Consider the following 25,879-nt stretch of genomic DNA (forward strand, 5'->3'; position numbering starts at 1 on the left):
TGATGCCAGCTGCCATACTGCAGCTTGTGTGGCCATCCAACGTTTAGGAGAATTTCTCCCTTTTTTATTACACCCAGGACCATAAATAAAATTCAATTGTTATAATTTTCCAGGCTGGAAAGCAGTGTTATTGAAAGAAAGAAATAACGTGCATACAGGTAGCACTTTATCTTAGGAAGTCTATGGGGAGACATGTAGAAGTGTTTTATTTCTGTGTGGGTGAGCCTTAAGGCTTTATTACATTCAGTTCTCCATCCGAAATACCAGCAACGCATTCAGGGGTGGAGCCAGAGATGTCAATCATCTGCTTGTCCACGCTCTAGCAATACTGCCCTACAACCAAAAGTAAAACAATATCGGCGCTGCTAGACACTGGCCAGGCTGTACAGTAGAGATCTCCACGCTAAGTCCCAGAATGCACCGCAGCTGGCCAGCCACAGATTCCCTACCTGTACATTACAGGTATGTTATAATATAATATTGCTTATTTTTGGAAGGTTTCTGTTGATAACACTTTGCAAGTATTGTGAAAAAATTTTCATGATAATTTATACATTTGCTGGCACCGTTCTTTTGCTGTCTATTGATGATTTTTACTTTGTCTTGTCTGAGAAAAGCAATATGGATAGTTCATATTATTAAATATGTTAATAAGCACTATAAAAGTGAAAATAAACATTCTCTGTAAATAGGAGACTGATTCCCTTCACGGGTCTGTTCATATTTGTTTTGTGTTTTTATTAAGCAACTTATATGGATCCTATGAACAATGAAGCAACCTGCATTGTAAGCACATCCCCCACATCTAGTCCTGTTCCTTTTTTTATTTGCATTATATAAATATTAAGGCACTTACCATCGGCATTAACAATCATGCTTTTGCTAGCTATAAAAAGGATGTAAACAAGTATGAGGAAGGAACTTACTGGTTTAAATGACCCCTTATCCACTTGCACTATGGATGGGAGCGCCGGTTACGTTTTTTGAATGCTACCTGCTCTATTTACTTGTCCACTGATCTCCCACCCGACCGCCAGAGCTGCTTACCGCTGCATGTCAAAAGATGATTGCGTTTGGCAGTTTCCTAACACCAGTGTGTAAACCACCAGTGATTAATGTATAATAATGTTATGTTGCAGGCATTGTCCTACCTTCTATAAAAGTGTTACTAAGTTGTCTTGCAGACTTCCAACAGTGCCATTGTTTATGTCCCACAATCGCCTTACCCCCTTCCCAAATCCTTGTTTCACTCCTAGTTGTGTGTGATCGTCTTTTTACAATACAAAAGCTTGGCTATGCGGCCTAGCGACAGAGGGTAAGCCTGACATCATAAGGGGCAAGTTCGGGTCCTAGACAATGGCCTTAAGCAGGAAAAGGGGTGGCAGTGAGAAAGTTTGAAAGAGTATTAAACTTTGTATAGCTTATCCATCGCCCTGTAGTAGGAACAAACATGGAGGAGTGCAGGAACCAACGTCCGAAACTCAATATTTATCTCTACAAGGCTGGGTGTTTCTGGTTGTCCCACTGTATGATGGGAGCGTGATTGGCTTACATCCTACTCTGGGATGACCAGGGCTGGTAACCCATACTTGCCAACTCTCCCGGAATGTCCGGGAGACTCCCGAAATTCGGGTAGATCTCCCGGGCTCTCGGGAGAGCAGGCAAGTATCCCGCAAACGGCAACTTGCTGTCAAAATGACGAGATCCGCTGCATTTTGACCCCGCCCCCCCGCGACAAAAACGGCATTTTGACGCGGAGACGGGGCCAAAATACCACGGTTCACCGCGCCACGCCCCTCCAACCACGCCCCCCTGCCCGGGATCCCCCGGAATTAAGTTTTAAAAGGTTTGCAAGTATGTGGTAACTTCTTCGGCCATGTACCTCTCTCTGCTGCCAAATGTCTTCCACCTGCATCCCGAAAAATATTGCAATGTGACAGGGGGTCTTACACCTTTAAACAAATTACATTTTTTGGGGGATTATGCATCTAGGAGTACCGACACAGTGGATTATTAAACACACTAGGGGGTAAATTTATCAAGCTGTGGGTTTGAAAAAGTGGAGATGGTGCCTATAGCAACCAATCAGATGCTAGCTGTCATTTGTTTAGTACATTCTACAAAATAACAGCTATAATCTAGTTGCTATAGGTAACATCTCCACTTTTTCAAACCTGCAGCTTGATAAATTTACCCCTAGGACACAGGGCTGTATCTTGCAATAGATAGGGCAGGGAGTGCATAAACAGCAGGATATTATATTATATATATTATAAACACCAGAACACAGGGTGGGCTGTGTCATTACACTTTATCTCAATGTGTCCCAGGCAGCAAAATTAAATTGAAAACAATCGGGCAGGAAAAATCTGAACTATTCATTGTGGTGTATTTTTATTGAAATTAATGGATGAAAATTGCATAAACCTATTACAACATAGTCCACGCAATTCCCTTTCGCCCAAAGGCCAAGCGGACTCTGATCCAGCAACTTGGCCCCACGACAGAATCAGTGTCCAATGTGACTACCTGGTAGCTGGTCAAATTGGATGAAATCAGGCTCTTTGGAGCAACATCCCTGGGGCATTGAGCTATTACTGGGTACCGCAATCACTTTTGGCCCAGACACACAGTGATAACCACCCAGTTGCCCTATACTGGCTACAACATGGCAGCGTGTGGGTCCATCTGATGCTGGATCTAGACCAGTTAGGACACTGTCACTAAGAGACCACGCTGGTAGAAATTCAGCGAGAAGGATGAAATGTGTCCCAGGAAAGAAGGGGAGGGGGGTGGGGGTGGAGAAGGTAAGGACGTCAAAGATTTAAATTGTGCTCGTGACAGCTTTAATTTGCAAAGTACAAGCATTAAAGTGATGGATATCACGCCGTAATTCCTGCAGTGAGTGCTGGGCGTCAGGAGCCCGCTTGGAGGCCACAAAGGGATCTCTTTTATTTATGATCCTTCTTGGGAGCGATGGGCAGAGGGCCCAGTCCTGCTTCTCACTCTCTGCGCCATGATTTATGGGTCCAGTGCTGCATGACTCACGGTGTATACACAGACTGATCTCATTAGCTCTTCATTAATCCCACTTATCACCAAGACTTCTACACCGTTCCCTCTCTCCCTGTATGAAATACACCTGTCACTTCCACGGCAAGCACTTCCGCAGCCGGACAAGGAGAGGGCCAAAGGCTGCGGTACCCAGGCTACTCAATTATGAATTGATAAAGTTCATTGTCAATGAGAATCTATGGACTTCTGATAAAACATTATTTAATTAGTCTCTTATTTTGTGGGTCAGGAAAGCTGTGGGAAGTCACAAAATGTTCAAATGGCCAAACATTTTGCACCTCAAGGAGTAGAATTACTAAACCTTGTATAAAGTAAAAATAGAGGTGTTGCCCGTAGCAGCCAATCAGATTCTAGCTATAGTGTTCTAGAATGTAGTCAACAAATGATAGCTAGAACCTGATTGGTTGCTATGGGCAACACCTCCACTTTTCCTTTATAAAATGTTTGATAAATCTACCCCCAAGTCTGCTGATTGATTATGACCCAATGACCTGCTTTACCCAAAAATATTGCTACTCCTGTGGTTCCTTGATGTCAAAATATATTAAAATCTAGCTGTTGTCTATACAACGTGTGCCTCAGTGATGAGGTTCTTTGTTTATTGGTTCAAAATGGCCGCCCCATTGAGTTACCAAGCCACAAATGTGGCACCGTGTTGTGGTTTGAACTAATATTCACAAGAATGTAGCCTAGAATTTCACTAAAGTCTGAAATGCCTCACACCTCAGTGATGTCACTAGTTCTAGGCTGCAATCTCATGATTATTTATTTATTCACAAAATGGCTGCCTACATGGCTGTGTTTATTATACAGGTGTATTTTAAAGCAGTGGTGGGAAACACGTGGCCCTCAGGAGCTTAACTTGTGGTCCCCAAGTAATTTACCACTCTAGACCTCACACTAATGATTATCCCCACATTGACCTGGCTCTTTGATGTTTTCTTAACTCTGGCACTAAGCAGTGGTGGAATAACACAATCTGGGGCCCTGAGCTGTACATCACGAATTAGCATTTTGTACCAGGTGGAATAGGTCATGTTGGAGGATCAGTGAATATTGTGGATATATTGTGAATTTCAGAACTCCGGTAATGCAAAATAAGAACACATCTGAGCATAACAAAAAAGGTGCTAAGCAAGAGAAGTGGTACTGTGTAGAGTCTATACACACTGAATAAAAACAGATCCTGAGAATAACAGTCAGGGTAAAGAGCAAGAGAAGTGGTACTGTGCAGTCTATAAACACTGAATAAAAACAGATCCTGAGAGTAACAGCCAGGATCCAGAGCAAGAGAAGTGGTACTGTGCAGAGTCTATAAACACTGAATAAAAACAGATCCTGAGAGTAACAGCCAGGATCCTGAGCAAGAGAAGTGGTACTGTGCAGAGTCTATAAACACTGAATAAGAACAGATCCTGAGAGTAACAGCCAGGATCCTGAGCAAGAGAAGTGGTACTGTGCAGAGTCTATAAACACTGAATAAGAACAGATCCTGAGAGTAACAGCCAGGGTACTCAACAAAGTAAGTGGTGATATAATAATTAGTACAAACACTAACTATATGCCACAAAGCAAACTAGAATAACTTCACCAGTAGCCCTAAATAAGAAACAGCTATAATAACACACCACTAACAACATAATGTGCAAAATCAGCAAACGTGTTAATGTCACTAAAGCTGGGTACACACCTGTGCAATTATCACACGATTCATGACCGTTTGGTCAGATATTGGATTAGTGAGTGCGCTCCCACGATCATGTTTTATCGTATAGAAACACATCGTAACTGTTGATTTGGTTTTATACACTTCCTAAAGATCACGATCAACGATGGAACGATATTGTGCAAATGTGGCAGTGTGTACACACTCACAACCAGCAGTGTAGGAAGATATCTGTACAGTGTACAGAGTCACCATCTTTTCAGCAGATGGTTATGACAGATGAAGAGCACAGATCTGAAGGTAAATCGTGTATAGTGTGTACACACGAATCTGCATGCTCATCGGGACTTTTAATCGGTGAAATAATTCCAGAAGTCCCATCTGAAGTAAGATTGTATAGGTGTCTTAGTGGTTAGCACTTCTGCCCTACAGCACTGGGGTCATGAGTTCAATCTGCCCTAATATAAAGAAAGTTTGTAGGAACTTCTGGTTAGCTAATAAAGGTATCACTCCTATAATACTTTTGTCTTTTTTGACACAAAAGTATTTAACATCACATAGGAACGTAGGGAAGTCAAGCAGCCAGCCCTATTCAGAGATGGGTCCGGTCCGCCCCCTGCTGTTTTACCTCTTCCTTTCACAGCGGCTCATCTCAAAAGCAGCGTTTAGGTCACGTGATGATTGTGGCACTTAAAAAATAAATAAATAGGGTTCTGTTATTTTTTATTAGCATGGCATTCTTATAATACTGGTATATTGGTCATCACTAGGGCCTGGTCTGTGGAATACCAGACTTCTCTTTGGCCTTGGGCGGCCCAAACTCATGGGCCACTAACTGCACGGTATTTTAGTATATCCGTATTTCAGAGCGGCTTGTGCGCTGCCGTTACGCTCCGTCAGACTATCATTTCACTACCTCACTAACGAAATGTATGTCAGACGGCATTAATATAAGTCAGGCAGCGTCTTGGTGATGTCACAGGTTCCTACAAAATAAAACGGCTGCAGAATGATCCATCCAACAAAGTTGATTCCGCCAAGGGTCTGATTTACAGCAGGCCGCAATTTTGCATGTCAAATTTAGGAGTAAACCTACAAACCCGTGGACGTTCGTGTGCAACTCAAGATGCAGTGTATATATGCGGACCGCGTAAAGATACGAGAGCCAACGCCATCAACTTTACTGGTGTGAAAAAAAAGATGAAATAAATACTTAAATAAATTAAAACATGCTCCCCCCTCTGTCAAAATAAGTAACTGTACTAGTGCTATAGCCTGAGCTGCTTACTGCTAAGAAGGCTAGGCCAGGGGCAGAGCTGTAACTTAACATTTTAGCGCCTGGGGAGAGAAGGAAAACTGGCACCCCACTTGCCCTGAATTTAACCAAATTAACCTAAAATATTCATAAACTGCGTCCCCTTTCAGGGTTGAATCCTGCAGCCGCCCCTCCCGCACAGTCCAAGTGACGGCCCTGGGGGACTAGCTCGCCAGGAGAAGTTTTCTGTTTAGTACTGTATACATTGATGCCTCACAGCGCTGGAATTTTGTGTTTGATTTTAACTAGAGAGCTGTCTTTGTAATTTGTATTTTCTCCCCCTGTTCAGGGGGCTTTCTCCAGTGTTCAAAGACACACTGGTAGTTTTGAATTGCTCTAGTCTGTGGTAGGGAAATAACATTGTAAACTACACCAGGGCAGAGACTAACATGCCTGTTTGGACAGCTCTGATGATACAGCACCCCAGTAGATGTAAGTGCTATGTAAAGTAAATACAAGAATAATACTGACTGCATAATTCCATATATATAAATTTGGCATGATAGGTGCAATCTATGCCTATTCTCTTGACATTGCAAAGCGCTACAGAATTTGCTGGCGCTATATAAATAAGTGATGATGATGATATATATTAAAGATTAGCATTTAATATGCAAAAAAAGAGTTATTATTTTGGAGATTGCACCAAAGTTTCAGCAAAATGTCTCTACAAATTAATTTCAATAACTGGAATCTAAGAGCCACAAACACCACAAAACACTATAATAATATGAACGAATGAGTGAATGCTGTTATAAATTTACCGTTGTGGGGCAGTTTATCCATACAGATCTAAATAGGAGACCCCCAATGAGGGCAGTTATGAAGGAAAGAGGGATTACATATTGCATTGCACTGTAAAATTACATTGTATCATATAACATATACAATAAAGAGATTACAATATTGTACTGACACATTGTTCTCACCTCCAGGAGCCTCCTTTCTTGCACTGCCTCGGTGTGGGATATGTACAATCATTACAGTTCCAGTCACTCAGTCTATTGCCTGTATAAGCTCACTTTATACTTCGCCTTTGCAGAGATTTGACCCGCCCCAGCCGCCGTGGTTGCTAAGAGACACCCAGCCGCGTCCTGTTACCTAGGCTACAGGAACATGGCTGCCCTGGAACTTTGCGGACAGTGAGGACAGAAACTCGGGGTGAGATCGGTGATCATACTGCTGTCTGTTATGTACATGTATATATATATATATATATATATATATATACAGACAGATATATCGTCACTGCTTTGTTTACTATCCTGTATTCTGTTTCTATAAGAACCATACTCCCACCTCCAACCTGCACATACAACACATTATCTCACTGTTCTGTTCTGCATTGGAATCCCATTAGAAATATTAGAAATATACATCCTCCCTATTATATATTCCTACCTTCCCGCTATATATATTATATACAGGTCTTGGACAATAACATGGATTAAAAAAATACCAGGGTAAATAAGGGGCACAGAGCATGTGGAAAACAAGGGCTTCCAGACAGATGTGGCTTTTGCGTTAATCAAGCAAATAATGTCCCACCATTGTCAGGGTCATACATAATAATGCTGGCCAGCCCTGGTTGCCTGTAATTATGGCTAGAATGGCTACAAGAGGAGAACTCAGTGACTTTGAAAAAGGGGTGATTGTTGGGGTATATTTGGCAGGAGCGCCAGTGACCATGACATATTAACTTGCTAATGGTTCAAGAGCTACAGTGTCTAAGAGGATGTCAGCAGAGAAACACATCATCTGCAAAGGGCAACAGTGGTGGAAGGGCATGCTTCAGGTTCATGGTATCTGTGCATTAATTGAAATGACAACACAGAGCAATATATGGTTTGGGTTGCAGTGCATAGACCGCTTATCACCGAGAGCTCAGGCAGTGGACTACTGAGCAGTGGAGAAAGGTCATACTGCATACTTACCAACTTCACTCTTCCAGAGTGGAGGTGAAGTATGAGGATAGGGGGGAAGGGTGCTGTGAATTGTGTCACTTCGGTTCTCTGCCTGCGGTGTAAGTGATGTGAAAGCATCTTTTTGCCACAGGGGGCGGGACCAAAATGACCCCATGGAGGTTCCCATCTTACTCACTAGGATGTAGCCAGGATGCAGGACAATGGCCTGCTCTTCTGGGATACCTGCTTGGAATTTGAGTTTTCCGGACATTCTTGGAGAGTTGGCAAGTATGTGATACAGTCAGATGAATTGTCCTTCACCATGTTCTTGAACAGACATGCACACCTGCTTAAATAACGCTACAGATCTGAATGCTTTTTTCAAACCGTGACGGGTTCTGGTTTCTCAATGTTTTGAGGCACATTTTCCTGGCATGGTTTGGGCGCAGTCATTCCCTTCGCAGGCTAGGTCAAAGCCAATCACTAGTAATGGTTCAGAGTGATCATATTCACTCCATGTTGCAGCATTTCTTGCCTGAAGGGAGAGGTGTCTTCCAGGATGAGAATACCTCCATCCACAGAGCATGTTTGCTGATAAGTGGTTTGATGCTCAGACACCGCTCTATCCATGTGTCACGGTCTTCCCAGTCTCCACATCTGAACCAAATCGAGCATTTATGGGTTATTCTGGAGCAATAACCGAGACAGAGTTTTCCACTACCGTTAACCAGCCTTCATTTCAGTGACTTTTCTGTGGATGATCGGCTCTATTCCCTCCTGCACAATTCCAGACATCAGTAGGTTTAATACCGCAGGCCATACTGGCCGCACGTGGTGGCCTAATATGTCACTTTATACTGGTGTTTTTGTTTGTTTGTACACTACTTGTACCAGACTGCTCTGTATTGCATTATATGGTACGAGCTCTCTATTACACATATACACACTCACCATATACACCCACCTTCACACTGCAAGAGCACTAGGGAAACACACCACACAACTCATATAGTGTTCTGCATTCTATCATATCTTTTGTAGCACAAGGAAATAAATATACACATCCCTTCACCTATTCACCCTCACGTTAGACAGAATGCCATACACTATCTCGCTGCCATTACACAATGTAGACTCTGTGAAAAAACATTACAACACCACAACGCAGATCCTTGTTGCATAATAGTAATTGAAGTAAAATACTAAGCTTTATCTATGTATACTGAGAACATAACAGTGTTAGTTACTTTATATTTAATCCTCTGGTTCTGTTTATATAAACGTTCAGCGGCCCACAGGCCACCAGTTACTTCAGTTATTTCAGTTGGACGAATACCAACTATCCCCAGCTAATCTGTTAGTTTTCTTTTATTATTAACGTTTGCTTGATTTCGGTTGTTTTATTTTACGCAAAAATAAAATTATTAGTATCTTACACATTTTTGTTGGTAAAATGGTTTACCCATTTTTAAATGATTTTTCAATGGTTTGCCCTATGAAATGATTCTTTAGTTATCGTGTATCGATCATTTAAAATTTGCCAGCCCTCCCCTACTATTATCACATTATATTATTTTTTTTTCTTCTTTATATTCAGAATCTGTAAAATGCTCGGGCCAGTCCGCGTGCGACCTCTGGACTCCAACACGTTCCTGGGACAGAACCGTAACTCCCCCATACAATTGGTAAGTACAGAAATGTTTATTATATTATTACTCTTTACTTATTCAACACTCACATATTTCACAGTGTTGTATTGTGTTTATTTCATTCAAATCAATCACTGTCCCAGTGGAGCTTACAATCTAATCCCTACCACAGGCACACAAACACACCAGGGCCTGTTTAGTTAGAAGCCAATTAACCTGCCAGAATGTTTTTTTGAACTGTGGGAAGAAACCGTAGCACCAGGAGGAAACTCACGGCAACACATGGAGAACATGCAAACTCCACACAGGGCGGATTGACATCCAAGGCCAATTGTTCTAGAGACGCTTTATTAATATTTGAAACCTGTAAACCTAAAATTTGGTTTATATAAGAGTTTCTAATTACATTCACAAATATATAAGTACAAGTCACAGGATCTTATCAAATATTTGAGACTAAGGGGTATATTTACTAAACTGATTGTAGCTATCATTTATTTAGTGCATTCTACAAAATGACAGCTTGAATCTGATCGGTTGCTATAGGCAACATCTCCACTTTTTTAAACCCGCAGTTTAGTAAATATACCCCCAAGAGACCTAGCTTGGTCTATTTAAGCTTCTACCATGTATGTGTGTGTACATGTATGTGTATGTATATATATATATATATATATATATATATATATATATATATATATATATATGTTATTGTGAGTTATGTTGTACTAAGCCATAAATGATGATGATGATTGATGAAGAAGCATGGGACTGTTTTTTTTTTTTTATTGCATCAAATACCACTGCGATACTTTACTAATATGCTTCCCCCTTCAAATAATTGATGCTGCGCGGTTATTGTCAGCCCCTTACATTTATAGGGCGAAGTGATAAAAGCCCTATCGCTGGTGAGAACTCTGATAAATCTGCTCCAGAGTTCTGATTTTGAGGGAAGATATTTTCCTACACACAACAGACTTCCTGTCTGCAATCCCATTAAAGAACAATGCGGTCAGCCTCTGTTAGCCACATTTAGCGAAATATAACTGATAACAGAGAACAATAGTATGCACTGTCTGTAGTTGAGAGGAAATAGTGTTTACTGCACAACGTTTGTTTTGTACTGTGTGTTACAGAGAAATGCCTCCTCCGAGGTGACGTCCAGGTCCGTCAGTCGCAGGAAGGGGAAGGAGAAGAAGGACAATGTCCTGGGGTTTGAGGTGTGCAAGTTCTTACACTGGCAGAACTGGGAACTAGGTCAGGAGACCACCAAAAATCTCACCCTGAAGAACGTCCGACTGCGGACGCAGAAGCTGAAATTCAGGTGATAAGATGACGCAGACTGAAGGGTGACACAGATCTTAGTGATTTGAAATATTAAATAAGCATCAGACTGTCCAGTGGACAGCCATCTCCACGGAGACGGTCCGTGTTTCTGGCCTTGAGCTTCCTGGAGGTTGTTATATCAAAAAGTTTATTGTATGTTGAGGTTTGCTGAAAACTTGAGAAATTAAAAAAGTTTTTTATTTTAATTCAATGGCAACTTTTACTAAATTGAAACCTCCGGGGGCCCACCCACCCGCTTCCCCCCTACCCACTTCCCCCACACTTGCCTCACACTTCCCTAGTGCTGCAAATCCCTGCAGGGGCGGAGCTGTGATGACACGATGACACAAATCGCATCACCACGCCCCCGAGCTTGCCACTCGGACCTCCCCCGCGGGAGCTTTAACTGGGCGCATCAGTTTCTCTTATTTTACTTTCTTGTGTTCTTGTCAGCCAGGTATTCATAGCACCAGGCCGACGTGTTTATGTTTGTGGCACTCAGATACTTAGTTCTGCTCTCTGCCTTTTATAGAATTGCATTGTATCCTAGCGCAGTATCTGCTGATTACACAGAATGAAAAATGCTTGAGAGAAAAATCATCAATGTATTTGGTGAAAGTTTCAGGTATGAGCCAATAAACCGATGTCACCAGAAGATAGGAAACTCCTGTAAAACATATTATACAGCACCCGAGGATCACTGCTAAAAATTAAAGGGTTTCATGTCCGCACTTGTATGTTTTTGGACTGTGGGAACCCACACGGACACGTGAAGAACATACAAACTCCAAGCAGAGAGCCGCCTGGTTGGGGTAGAAGCCACAGCCCCGGCACAGCATGTTGTATAGCAGCATAGAAAACATTGTACGTAAGGTGTCCTACAACAACATGGGCAGCACGGTGGCTCAGTGGTTAACACTTCTGCCTCACAGCGCTGGGGTCATGAGTTCAATTCCCGACCATTACCTTATCTGTGTGGAGTTTGTATGTTCTCCTCGTGTTTGCGTGGGTTTCCTCTGGGTGCTCCGGTTTCCTCCCAAACTCCAAAAACATACTGGTAGGTTAATTGGCTGCTATTAAATTGACCTTAGTGTCTCTCAGTCTGTCTGTGTATGTTAGGAAATTTATATTGTAAGCTCCAATGGGGCAGGGACTGATGTGAATGACAAATATTCTCAGTACTGCGCTATATAAATAAATGATGATGATGATGATGAACAACAAATCTATTTACAGCAGAGATGGCACAGAAATGAAACATAATAATGTACTAATATGCACAGGGCGTATGAAGGATATGAGATTTGTTTAAACGTGGTGTTATTCCGTTTGACGGAAATATGACAGACAGCGGGTAAGGAGGTGACATATCTGGCACCGATGGATAATGAATTGTGTCTACCGTATACATTGGGGCCAGCATCACTAACAAGCAGTAATGTTTATGTTTCTCTCCCAGTCCCCCAGTCACCTCCTTCTTCAGCACATTGTTCCCGCAGAGCATCACACTGAGCGCCGGAACCTCATGTTCTCTCCCTGTCACCTTCCGTCCCCTGGAAAAGGTATGTCCTGCCGAATTATACACCGTGTCCTCTTTATTCATCAGTACAGGCAACAATGACTTGCAGGAGCCGGATCGCTTACAGAAATGTTAGACAAAGGGGCCGATTCTATTCCGCCGCGTTATTCCTAGAATAACTATTACCGGTACTACGGTAATTTTAGTGCTGATTTTTGCTTGCATCTCTAGGGGCCTCGAGCAAAAATTTGGATTAAAATTACCGTATTAAAAGTAATAGTACTAGCACCACGTTAATCCTAGACAAACGTGGCCGAATTGAATCAAAGGGCCCCTTTCTTCTTCAAGGAACCGTTTATTAGCTAAATACAACAACAATACACATAAGAAGAATGAAACATAATAATAATACTAATAATTATAATAATAATAATAATAATAATAATAATATAATGACATACCTCCCAGTTGTCCCAATTTAACAGTCCCAAACCAAGAGCTTTGAAAAGAGTGGGGCTAACAAGGGTGGAGTTCTGCTTAAAAGTGGGCGGTTTGGGGATTATCTGGGTGGAGAAGGGGCGGATCGCGGGCATGTCTGAATATTGGGAGGCATATAAATACAATAATAATAATCTTGATTAGTATTGTTAGTGGGGAAATGGGGATAAACGTAGTAAATTGATCACTGTTTAATGTCTTCACCATCTAGTTGTTCATGACCACCCCCCTCCTAGAGTCCTGCTCCTGATTAGGCAACCAGACGTTTGCTTTCATTGTCTAACTTGCAGTAGTTTAATCATAGCTAATTGCTGATTGGTTGCTATGAGTTAGTGTAGCACTTTGTAGGTCTTGCAGATTCCCCATATGTAAATAAATAAATATATAAATCTCTCCTCTCTCTTATGTATTTAATGGTTCACTCTGATTCATGAGCCAACAATGTTGTGCTCTTCCCCTGCTCAAGTCCACCTAGTGGTTACTTGTCTTCCTCTGCCATCTAGTGGTTGCAGTGAGAAGTGATTTACCATTTAAAAAACGTTATCAAGTATTAAAGGATGAATCCAACCTAAGCAAAAAAATGAATAATTTTGGACAGAGTACAAAGAGTTAAAATAAAAATTCACTGCTTACCTCCATGCAGCACCCCTCCCCCCTCCCCGTTCTCTTACCCGCTGCAGTCCTGCAAGCCAAGAGACAGCGTCATTTTTCTTTTTACACTATTAGAATGTTGTTGAATCTGTCTCCTTCCTCTCATTTGCATGCTTAGATGCCAGCAGAGAAGGGAGGAGTCAGTTTTAAAAAAAGATAGCTTGAAAAATTACTTAAAAGGTAACATAAAGGTAATTTTTTTGCATACCATTGAATGGGAAAGTGTTAATTTGTGGCAATTGTACATTACTTGAATTTTTATTATCTGCAAAGTTTCTATCAATCTCTATTGTTATTCAAATATGTGATCGGATTTAATTGCATGAATTGTTCTTTGACCTTTTGTGGTTATATTGTGTTGTCATTTTATAGCGGAATTATGAAGATTCCATCACATTTGAGACTGAAGAGGGTCATTTTTCAGTGGCTTTGCGAGCCACCCTACCGTACCACAAGTTGCTGTTTCCAGCGGAGCTTAGTCTTCCCACGTGCGCTGTGTATGACTTGTCAGAGGCCTCGTTTATCCTGCGGAGTGCGAGGTAAATGTGGTGGTCTTAGATACAGATGGACCTTGCAGGCTTTCCTGAGCCTTAGTTCTCACTAGAACAATAGTTCAGGCTCTGTTTAGTTATATTCATACTGCACACAATTACCTTCCACAAACGAGAGTGATACTGTGGGCTAATTTGAGTGTGGAAAAAAATGTTATCTAAAGTAACCTGTTTTTACCTATTTTTGTCCTTCTTAGAGGCTACACTTACAATTTTAATAACTGCATTAATAATATTCTACGTTTTTAACTTTTTATTAAACAACATAAACCAACGACCAATCAATATCTCCAACCGCGCAACACCAAGTGACAGGATCCATATCTAATTGGACCAAACACTTAGGTGACCAAATTAGACCAAATGGGCCCAGCACCTTTGACACATGTGACATAAGATGAGTGCAATGGTTTTTGGGGCCACATTTGATTGAAATTTGTAGCTGCAGCGGAGGGCCACACAATAGAAGGAAGAGGGCCACATGTAAACCTCAAAACATCAGTTTAACATGTCTCTCCTAAATGATTAAGCTTTCATCAGATAAAACTTTCATTCTTATAAGGTACAATGCAACGCTCAATCTGACGTTGACTTCCCAATACAATTTTGGTATAATGTAAAACAATTTTGGTATAATGTAAAATGTAATGGAGTACTTCCTTCACCTCTATCACGAACTGCCAGAGACCCAGCCCATTGGTACCACTGGTAGGAAGACTGTGCAAATGGGTCTTGCTACTGGAACAGCAAAGAACATCATGTAGGTTATTCCACTTATTCCAATGCCCCCCCCTTCCTTCATCCCAACAAACCTAGGCCCGTCCCTGGTGTCAGTGTAATGAGGTTGTGTTGGTGCTTTTGTTGTCTATGAGTTAAGCAGACATTTATAGTTTAATGAGATGGACCATTTCTGAGCAGCTGAGGACTGCACCTCCCCCATGGGATTGGGAACATCATATTCTTGACATCTTTAGCTCAGCAACATTTGTTAATTTTTTTTGTCCAATTATAAGCAGGTGCTTCTTATGTGTTTTAGTGACTTGGAGACACCGTTCCGATGGGATGTCCCCGAGCCTATCCAGCTGAGCCCAGCCAATGGGGTGCTCGCTCCGAGATGTGAGCTACGAACCACGGTCTTATTCCAGCCACAGAGCGCACTGGTACACAATGTGATTGCCACGTGTCACTTCGGAGTGAGCGAGGAATATGAGAGGAGTATCGAGCTTACTGCAATCGGTGAGGAGGCAGTAATAGTCAATCTTGGCAGTACTAACATAGATTTGAAGAACCAGTAAACTATTTGCCACTGCAAAATTATACTAAAAATTTGTTATATTTTAATAACACAATTGGGTAAACTAAATAAATCAGACTTTTCATATAACCTCCTGAAACAACCTGCTTGCCTTCTGACTAGACAGCTGCTGGTGTCTGACTCCAGCAACTGATTAATCACAATTCTTAAGCCAGTGAGTGACATTAGTATAGCACATGGTTCAGGGGTGGACCTAGACGTAATTTTTAGGGGGGGCGATTTTGCATAATCACGCCCCTCCATTCTGATTGGCTGGCCCCAGAAAACCCCGCCCATCACCCACCACTGACTTGTGCTGCTAGAGAGGGGGAAGGGGGGGGGGGGGCGATTGCCCCGATCGCCACCCCCCCCCGGATCCGCCACTGACATGGTTTATGGTCCTTTCTTCATCTTTCTCACTTCCTGCTGTTTTTTTCAGTCATACATTTAAATAATCAGGCAAAGGTGTTTATTTACATCACCCTGTGATACCCAAAGAGCAGCTTTATGTTGTGTCTCAAAAAGAAATAAAAACAAACAACGCTGCCTATTGATAGAAAAGCATGGCCGAACAGCAGAGAATGAAGCTAGAAAAGTAATAGTAGTGTATTTAGTAAAAGTTTCAGTAGGGCATATACTGTTACGAGCCGCCGCGGCTCGCTTCCTGGGTCCTTTAGCGTCCCGGCCGTCACCTTGACGACCGGGACGTCATTTCCAGTTCCTGGTCGGCCGTTGCCAAGGCAACGGTCCGACGCTTCTAATCTGGCGCTGCGTCCCGGCGGTACTAGTGGCCGGGCGCATGCGCGCAATTTAACACAGCCTGTGGGCTGATTAATGTAATTAATATGGGGGCTGTGTGAGGCTCAGAGCTAGGCTCTGATTGGTGGCTTGTGGTATTTAGGGCAGTGAGGTCTGCAGCCTCACTGCCGGTTATAGCGTTCTGCCCTCAGTCCTGCTGCCTGCTTGTTCTATCTGTTTGGTTATTGCTACCTTGGATTGACTACCCGTGTTTTGACCCCTGCTTGTTCCTGGACCTGAGAACCTTCTCTTCTGACCTTGACCTTTTTGCCTGGATTCCGGATTTTGCTTCTTTGCCTGTGTGTCTGACCCTTCACTTGTCCCTGGATTTTGCATCTGTGCTTGTGACCTTTGACCTTGGATACCTCTTCACTACAGCTTGCCAATCACTCCACTCCTGGGTGCTCCTTTAAGTCAGTATACGTTACTCGACCCTCGGTCGGCCCGCAGCCAAGTCTGTCCCCACCACTAGGGGCTCCAGCGAACACCGGGCCTTCAGAATAGTCCCCGAGTTTCACTGTACTGGCTTGGGAGTTCCTAACATATACAAGTCAATAAATTAAAGTTGTCTGAAAGAGAAAAACCATCTTCCATGCCTTTCGTCTCTTTAAATAGCAAGTTAAGTACCTTTTAATTTATCTGATAGTCATCCTCCTTCTAATCATTATCTCCTTTTCAAAATTTCCCTTTTTGGCAAACAAAAATGGCTCACAGACTCTGAGCATGTCATGTGAAGGCAGAGAGGGCAGGGAGGAGGAGGAGGATATCACAGTGCAGACAGAGCTCAGACGGGCGTTCCAAAGTCTCTCAGCTCACTACATCATGTGTCATGTGACTGAGGTTGCCATGGTAGTCCAGAGTCATAAATAAATAATAAAAAATACATTTTGTCATGAGATTGCTGCTTTAATAAGTATAATTTTATAATCCAATATTCCTTGTAGATTAGATTGCTGTCTGTGTTCTTGTTCAACGCACATTCCCTGTTTTTCAAAAATAATTGTTTTCAATTTTCCCAAGTGTGCTTCCTTTATATACCAGATTACCCTGACCCTGTACAGATCATAACTCTACTTGCAGTAAAAAACCACTAGATCAAAGCTGGGCCAACCTAGCTTTTGTGGAACTTAAAATCTCAGAGTTGTAGTTCCACAACAGTTGGAGGGCCACAGGCAGAGCCGGATTAAGACTCCATGGGGACCTAGGTAACATGCTGATTTTACTCCCTCTACTAGGGCCTTATGCAGGAATCTAGGTTGCCTACTGGATGATCTGCCTATGGCCACATGTTCGTTACCTCTGCACTAGAGGTGGTAGCCTGAAAGATTTCACAAATTATGTCTGTGAAAGTTACACAGTGTTTCTTGTTGCAGCAAAGTACCCCCATCTCCTGGTGACAGTGCCGGGGGAATCCTGTGGGAATCCTGGAGAGGAGGGACCATCACTGCAGTTCGGCTCTGTCGGAGTTGGCATGGTATCTGAGAAAATCATAGAGATACACAACCTGTCAGTGGTATGTCAGCCTGGTATCAGTAAAGGGCATCTGTTAATGTTCATAAGCGATCTATAATGTCCCTGCTACATTATACAAGGAGGAGATTTTATTAAAGTCCTTCAAGACTCTGCAAAAGCTGCTGGCGAATAGAGAGCAGACATTGGTTCCAGTAGTTGAACTCTCACCTTTATGATAGTTGGGACAAGGGTAAATCATATGCAAAATAACATTATTGTGATACTTTGGGCTTCTTTTGCATTTGATTTTGTTGCAAAAAATTCAGACGTACATGTGTATTTTGAGTCACACATGCAGTACTTTGGGACAAGTATAAATAGCCAAAATTGATCTTGCATCTTGTTGTGTTTATGGGCAGACATTTTATTTCATTATCCCTTTAAGAGGTTTTGCTGTATCACAGAGAGACTTTGAAAAGAAAAGCTACTTTATAAAGTTATAGCAAGCGGATGAGAACTGGTAAAACCATGTATCTTCTCGCCTATAGGTAGACGCTCCATTCACTGTTAAGCATCAGAAGCAGCCCTCACAAGTGGACTGTAACATTTTTTGTGATATTGTACGTGGCATCGTTCCAGCGCAAGGGAAGCTGAGCGTTCCCCTACAGTTCCGTCCACGTACCGTAGACATGGAGAGTGTGGACTATTTCCATGTTATCTCAGTTGGTAATCTCACTAAGACAGTGCTCAAAGTTTCTGGCACGTGTAAAGGTATGATCTGTGTTGAACACGTGTGTGCCTTTCACCTGAATTTCTGAATATGTGGATATTTTTATTAAGAAATATACAATAGAATTAGATTCCTATATATGGGACTCCATGCACATCCTGCAAATTTTCAATGATTTCCAATGAGGTACGAATTATAAATGGTGTAAAATAGATGTTTAATCTCTGTACACTGCATTCCCATACTCAAAGGGAACACACTGTAGAACTGTAGGGAAATATTTATATTAGCAACATCTTATCCTGAACCTCATTCATTCTCAAAAAAGTCATACACAATTGTATTGCATTCGCTTTGAAACATATCTACTTTATATTTCTGGATCAGTGTTACCTTCAAATCTGCGGGACAGCCATGGGAACCATTTTCGTGCCTCATTATGCAAACTTATATATGGGAGGTATTGGGGGGGGAACTTTTCTAAACATGTAGTGGTCTATAAAAGATTTATCTATGATATTTTAATGGTATGTAATGGATCTAGAGATGATCTTAAAGTTTTTATGGATCTAGACTTTATGTTTAGGGGGGGCGATTTTGCATAATCACGCCCCTCCTTTGCTCTGATTGGCTGCCCCGCGTTAAACCCTGCCTTCCGCCCGCGATTGGCCCCGCCCCCTCCCGTTGTGATCGCCGGCTGGGACAACTCTGATTGGCTGGCCCACATTTAGCCCCGCCCCCGCTCGCGCTTAGCCCCGCCCCTCTCGTTTTGATCGGCGGTTGGGACCTAGCTTTTTGCTGCTAGGGGGGGCGAATGCCCCGATCGCCCACCCCTGGATCCGCCACTGATGTAAGGTTTGTAAGTTTCGTGAAAAGGGGGCAAAATCTTTTTCTGGTGTGGATTATTCAAAAGGGAGAAAAATAAAAAAATATTATTAATTGTAATATCACTTTTGTTGTATACCTGTTAGAATGCAGCTGTAAGCTTATGTACATAGGAAAGACTAAGGGTCCTCTAAAGATACGACTTAAGAATGGTATTGAGAACCTTAGTCTTAGAAATTAAAAAAAAACACATGGTGCTTATCCAGAGTGCTTAAACTTCAAGGCCATTGAATACATGCTACAAGACAAAAGAGGAGGTGATAGACAAATTATCCAAACGTGGAACTTTTTGGATGCTATCTGTGAATACCTTACATTCAAAAGGATTGAAGGGTATGAAAATGACTCCCTTCCTGTAAACTTTTATAATCCAGTCATCTTTTGATCTTATTTTTATTCTATTATTATTTGTTATTTGAATTACTGTACATTTGCATATTGTAAGTTAATAACCCCAAAGAATGGGGTTGCGTTCTATTCCTCTGTTGCAATAGCAGCATTAACACAGGGTATCCATCCCTATAGACTAAAATTCACTAAAAGGTTAAGCGCTCATTGACTTGTATGTGAATTCGGATCTAAATGTACTATGATTAGTTCGGATTGTGCTGATGCAACTGTGAGTAAACCTGCATCCCGCCTATATGTTGCTAGGCAATTGTATTCAATCAATTATGCCATTTGCCACTACCTATAGTATCAAAGCCTGATTGAGCTAATCATACCTGGGCAATATCATTTTTTATATTTATGGATATATTCTTTTACCTTGGATGGTAGAGCCATATTGTTTTATGTGATTGTGTATGTTTATTTTATACTGTTTTATTAAATTGTCTTTTTATCCACCCGAAACATTGTTACAATTGCCTAGCAACATATAGGCGGGATGCAGGTTTACTCACAGTTGCATCAGCACAATTAGAACTAATCATAGTACATTTAGATCCGAATTCACATACAAGTCAATAAGCGCTTAACCTTTTAGTGAATTTAAGTAAATAACCCCAGTATGTCTTTGCAGGACCACGTGTGTCTCTCCAGACCTCGTTACTGAATTTTGGTGTTATGAACTTGGGAGAGAAGGTGCTACGTACTCTGGAAATGACCAATTCCTCGGATGTGCCGGCACTCTACCAGTTTGACATCGACACAAGTGAAAGCGTTTTCTCCTTTGATTGCCCATATGGGACACTGGGTCCCTGGGAGACTCAGAACGTGAAGGTCATCTTCTCTCCAATCCACCCAATCCCACACTACCGGAGAGTGACATGTCTCATCCACCACCAGGTCAGAGACTGCCTCTTTATTTCATTGTTACGACAAGTTTATGAGAGTGTAACCTCTGATAATAAAATTAAATATATACCTTATACTTGTTCTGTCAACCAAGGAAGCAGGAGAACTACATTTTACCCAATAAGAGTCGCATCTCAAGAATATTTTTTGGGTTTCTGTGTGAAGTTAAATGGCAAAACGTTTGTTTTCCTAGGACCCCTTGCTCCTGGATCTGATTGGCACTTGTCACTCGGACATGGTAAAACCCGTCACTTTGCTTCCAAAACACCTCTCCGTTTACAGAACAAACATGGCACGTGGTCTAAGTGTCTACCCTCCGGATATCCTAGACACCATGATAGAAGAAGGAAAGCTCGGTACGGACACCTTGGGAGCTCTCGTTCAGGTATCAATTTGTGATGGGAATTATGCATTACTTTGCCTGGATCTTTCTGTAGTCTGAGATGGGATTGTGTCCCGGTCATTTCCCTATCTATGTGCAGCACTGATGCAAGATAGGTCTAAGCATGACCTACTTGTGTTCTAGTGTTCCACTTCTTGCTCAGTTCACCCAGCATGTTATGAATAAACAGCCTATTAGTGAGCAGACATAGGAGCTGAGAGTCATTTCTGAATATAATGATATTTCTATCAAATTACTTACATATTTGCGTCACGGCCATGGGAACCATTCTCGCGCCTAGTTATGCAAACTTATTTGCGGAAAATTGGGATGTGAACATGTCTTGGAAAAAAAACCTATTCTAAACACATTGTGATTTATTGATGGTATTTTAATGGTATGGAATGCTCTAGAGAGGACTTTGAGGCTTTTATGGAAATTATTGCAACTTTATGTTTACCTGAACCTGTTATTATGTCTAGTTCTTTTAAGCAAATGAAACTTTAGCTCTTTTTTCCCTGCCATAAATGGATCCTACTATCTTACAGCTAAATCCTTCGTAGATTGAACATAATTACCTTTATGACTGTCCTGAAATGGCTTAATTATGTGTTTTTTCTAGAATGCAGATAACGCACCTCCTAAGAGATACATCCCCAAGGATCCTGCATCCGAAGTGTTTGATGAGTTGAACGATGAAGTCTCCGCGCTGTCGTCACATATTACAGCCAGCACCAGAGACTTTGATTTTGGTCGATGTGAAGGTCGCTCTCAAGAACCTCTTCCTCTGTCCCTGACGAATCACACCAAGGGAAAGGTGACCGTTGTCTGGACCTGCAAACCTCACAGCCCATTCCGGATTACCCCTGAGTGCACTGAGATCCCACCTCTGAAATCAACAGCTTTTAGGGTGGTCTTCCAGCCCTCACAGATTAATACCCTATATGCAGCAGAATTGGAAGGTTTCATCTTTTACAAGGTGAGCAGACAAGTGAAACAAAACCAAAAGAATAAAGGACATGGGTATAAAATTCATTTCTTATTACGATTGTCTACAATCCATGGAAATAACACAAAATACAAGTAGAAACTTCCTTAAACTGAAACAAAATCTTGTCCTCTTGCAATCCGTGTGCAGACTATGGGCTAGATTTACTAAGCTGCGGGTTTGAAAAAGTGGGGATGTTGCCTATAGCAACCAATCAGATTCTAGCTTTCATTTATTTAGCACCTTCTACAAAATGACAGTTAGAATCTGATTGGTCACTATAGGCAACATCCCCACTTTTTCAAACCCGCAGCTTAGTAAATCTAGCCCTATGTCTGTATGTAATTGTTACAGCATTTCGGGCTGGACGAATTGAGTTAAAGCAATATTTTTTAACCTTTGCTTTCCTATGAGGCTATTGTCACATGTGCAGTTTATTTATGGAGCTTACAAATTTTCATGAGTGTTTCTGAGCATTTTTTGTCTGTTAGGAATTGAACCTTCAATAGCGTTTTACATCTTGTGTGTAACTGGCTACATGTAGAGGTAGTGAGCGTTAGATGCTGTGGAAACAGCTCGTGTGACAGCAAAGAGCAGATCCCTTAAACTTTATATGATATAGCAGCAGATCTCTGCTGCTCTTTACTGACGCATAAAACACCGCTCCCAGAACGCAGGGGTGACCCTAAAATGCTTCTCTGTACCGCTCTGTATACTGTTAGTCTGCTGAAACGCAAGTCTCAAGTCTTTTAGAAATTTTTATTCATTTGACGACCTCTCCACATCACCCTATTCATACTACGTCCATGTTCTCTAATTAGAGATGAGCCGCAAAATTTCACTCAAATCGAGTTTTTGCAGGAGAACGAGCCATTTTGCAGAGGTGAATAGTTCCGACTACACAATTTTTCAGTTATTCTTTTGCTTCAACGTTCCGCACCGTATCGGAGGATTTGCATTTCACTGAATATATAGTCTGTGTATCTGTAACCTTGTCAATCGTTGCATTGTGAGCTCTTTTTTTCACTCTAATCACTGTGATACATGTTGTTATGTGCTCACCTTTTTTAGTTCTCCAGGCAGATGTTAATTTGGAAATTAATCTAAGGCATGGTCCCCAAAAACTGCCAATTTCTGGTGAGCATAAGGGGTAGGGCGCTCATAATTACTGCAAAATATGTGTCGAAGCATGAGGATTAGGGGCATGTCCGATTTTGTCCCTTTGTTTATTTTGAAGCGTTAGGCAGTAAGCTATCGGTACTATCTAAATGGCAGAGACACATAAAAACATCTGCATTTGGTTTAATGCTTGAGTTGGAGCATCTAGAATTAGTCTACAATCAGAAATGGGACACGGATTGTTCATCTTCAATCTTAATCGGTGCCTTTATTTGGTTTTAATCGGTGCCTTTATTCGTAGGTTCTGCGGGATTACCGGAATGTGAAGGACACCACTGTTTGTCCCCCATGGTGCGTTACGCTACGAGCAGTGGGACACACTTTTGGGATAAGCCAACAACACTTCGTACCCAGCTGTGTTCTAGATTCCCCGCGGACGGTAAGAGCTGTAACGATCGAGAGTGAACTGATATCTTATACAGTTAGTTACATTGAAGCCACCTCTTGTAGGTTCTTCCACCGGTGAAACAAGATGGCTTCACACACCGGAGTTTGCTCCTGCAGAACACGGGGCCTACAGTAATGACCTACATAATAGATCAGAAAAGCTGTCCCAATGTCCAGGTGACACCCCCGTCGGGTCACCTGCTACCTGGATCCCATCAGGTGTTGCTGGTGAGAACCAGCCCTAGTGAAACTGGACTGATAAGGAACACGCTGTCCATGCAGCTAAACTGCAGCCCGGACTACACCCAGGTGAGTCTCCGTTCTGTGAATGGGGCGAGGGCTCTCAAAACTTATTGTCTGAGAAGGAGGCAGTCACATAAGTCTGAGAAGGGAATAATAATGATAATCATGCTCTGTATGTATCAGAGATCCCCAAATTCCATAAATATCCCACCTAACAGAGGTGTGAAACTTTAGAAGTCACCGCCCAACTCAGTTACACTCTTTCTGCCTCTGAATTGCTGAGCGGATACTTTGTAATTTGTTGCGTTACCGATATTGTTGGGTCAGACAATTTTATTGAACGCTGTAGTTCAAACGCAACCAATCGGCACTGAGAGGACATGCTGGGACTTATAGTTCCACAGCAAGTGCCTAAGCCTGTTCTAGAACTAGAAAACAATGATTTTCACAACTGGCACATCCAGTTGTCAGACAATAGTCTCTTACATTTGTAACTAGAAATTTCTGCCAAGTTTCCTGTCTGATGTCAGAGAGATGCTGGTTTTATTTACTATTATTAATCTTTACTAGTTTTTTATGAGCTTTCTTATTTCTTCCCACAGGAGATTGTGCTGTTCTGTCGTGCTGAGTCCCCCCAACTCCATCTGGAGGGGGAGGGAAACCTATACTTCAAACCCACATGTGTGGGCTCCCAGACGGAGTGCGCCTCTTCTGTGAGAAACTGCTCCAGGGTCCCTGTACACTTCGAATGGAAGATCCAGGCAGCGGACAAGGCCTCTATATCCGTCAATCCCAGCTCTGGAATTATCAAACCCAATGAAACCTTAGTAAGATTGGGTTTATGTGGCTGCGCTGTGCTGCTTTCTCAATTTGTTTAACGCATTTAATCACAGCTTAGTAACGCGTACATCTCTGGCTACAAATTACCCCATGTTTTGCCCTGTGTTCCTGGTGTAGAACGTGAGGGTACATACATTATTTCATACTTGCAAACCTTATGTTGGCCGGGTCCGGGAGTTCCTGGAGAGCAGGATATATGGGCAGAGAGGGGCGGGGCTTCACAAATCGCATAATTTTGGCCTCGCCCCCAGTGACGTAATGCCTGTTTTGTAAAAAGACCACAAACAAGAATTACATCACTGGGGGCAGGGCCAAAATGATGCAAATCTCGAAGCCCTGTCCGCTCCCCGTACAAGCCAGCTCTAATTTAGTGAAGTGGGAAGATGCGGGAGAATCATCAGCCCCAGAATTAGGGAGTCTCCCTGACATACCGGGAGAGTTGTCATGTATGCATTATTTGGCAGGATAATGGGAGGATCAGGGTACCAGACAGGTGATTTATCTGCTCCTGCTGCTGTGCAAACACATACGCACAAAATCATAGCTTTGCAAATTGCATATTTGAATGAGCAAAATAGGGCTTGTCTAAACAACTCGTTAGACAGTGAGTAGTCCCCAACTTTTAGGTGCCTTTGTATTGCTGTACCTGCCTGTCCAGGTGCCACGCAGTTTTTTGTAATGCACCAGAGTTAAAATATTGTACTAAATAAAAATCAGGTAATTCACTTTGGGGTTCAAATAATTTGTGATTCTAATTTACATTTAAAACGTAGTTGACATAAAATCCCTGTTGTATATTTTTGCTCAGTTTTAAGTGAATCTCTGTTGTCCCTACATTTTAGTGACACGTTCAGCTTGATATTTGCATATATCAATGTGTCCTGACAGATCTTTTTTCAAATAGAATCATGCTGCATTTTGACATCAGCTATGAGCGCATGTGTCTGTGTGCGACTAATCTGCATGTCAGCAATCAGCAAATAAGTCCATATGGGATTGTAGTGTAATAAAAGCTTGGAACTGACAAAGCAGATACGTGGATAACACACAGCTTCCTTCTCCCTTCATTCCCCTGAATCCCAGTATGAGCCTCAAAGCATCAGCTGCACAACATGAATTTGGGAAAGTTGGATCAATGAGTGAAGACACAGGCAGATGGCGTTTAAAGATACCTTTGTATGTAGGCACGGATCACATAGGTTATACACATGAAGGGGTCACACACCCAAAGCAGAATATTTCAGGTAT

At 42.1% G+C, this 25,879-nt stretch overlaps 1 protein-coding gene and 1 long non-coding RNA gene across 2 annotated transcripts in view; one reads left to right on the forward strand and one right to left on the reverse strand.

Moving 5' to 3' along the window:
• The window catches only part of LOC142097088 (uncharacterized), a 52,900-nt gene extending 45,833 nt beyond the window's left edge, over positions 1-7,067 (reverse strand). The window contains exons 1-2 of the long non-coding RNA XR_012678121.1: positions 6,986-7,067; positions 5,842-5,924 (exon numbers count right to left, since the gene is read on the reverse strand). This is a non-coding gene — a long non-coding RNA (uncharacterized LOC142097088). The remainder of the gene's footprint in view (positions 1-5,841; positions 5,925-6,985) is intronic.
• Positions 7,068-9,562: 2,495 nt separating this feature from the next.
• CFAP65 (cilia and flagella associated protein 65) overlaps positions 9,563-25,879 on the forward strand; it is a 37,747-nt gene continuing 21,430 nt past the window's right edge. The window contains exons 1-13 of the mRNA XM_075181033.1: positions 9,563-9,645; positions 10,746-10,933; positions 12,395-12,497; positions 13,976-14,142; positions 15,191-15,390; positions 17,620-17,759; positions 18,247-18,469; positions 20,338-20,603; positions 20,806-20,997; positions 21,617-21,973; positions 23,403-23,540; positions 23,612-23,857; positions 24,394-24,618. Of these exons, the coding sequence (XP_075037134.1) occupies positions 9,568-9,645; positions 10,746-10,933; positions 12,395-12,497; positions 13,976-14,142; positions 15,191-15,390; positions 17,620-17,759; positions 18,247-18,469; positions 20,338-20,603; positions 20,806-20,997; positions 21,617-21,973; positions 23,403-23,540; positions 23,612-23,857; positions 24,394-24,618 (2,523 nt within the window). The 5' untranslated portion in view covers positions 9,563-9,567. The remainder of the gene's footprint in view (positions 9,646-10,745; positions 10,934-12,394; positions 12,498-13,975; positions 14,143-15,190; positions 15,391-17,619; positions 17,760-18,246; positions 18,470-20,337; positions 20,604-20,805; positions 20,998-21,616; positions 21,974-23,402; positions 23,541-23,611; positions 23,858-24,393; positions 24,619-25,879) is intronic.

The sequence above is a fragment of the Mixophyes fleayi genome, chromosome 7, assembly GCF_038048845.1.
Source record: "Mixophyes fleayi isolate aMixFle1 chromosome 7, aMixFle1.hap1, whole genome shotgun sequence".
Taxonomy (NCBI): Eukaryota; Metazoa; Chordata; class Amphibia; order Anura; family Limnodynastidae; genus Mixophyes; species Mixophyes fleayi.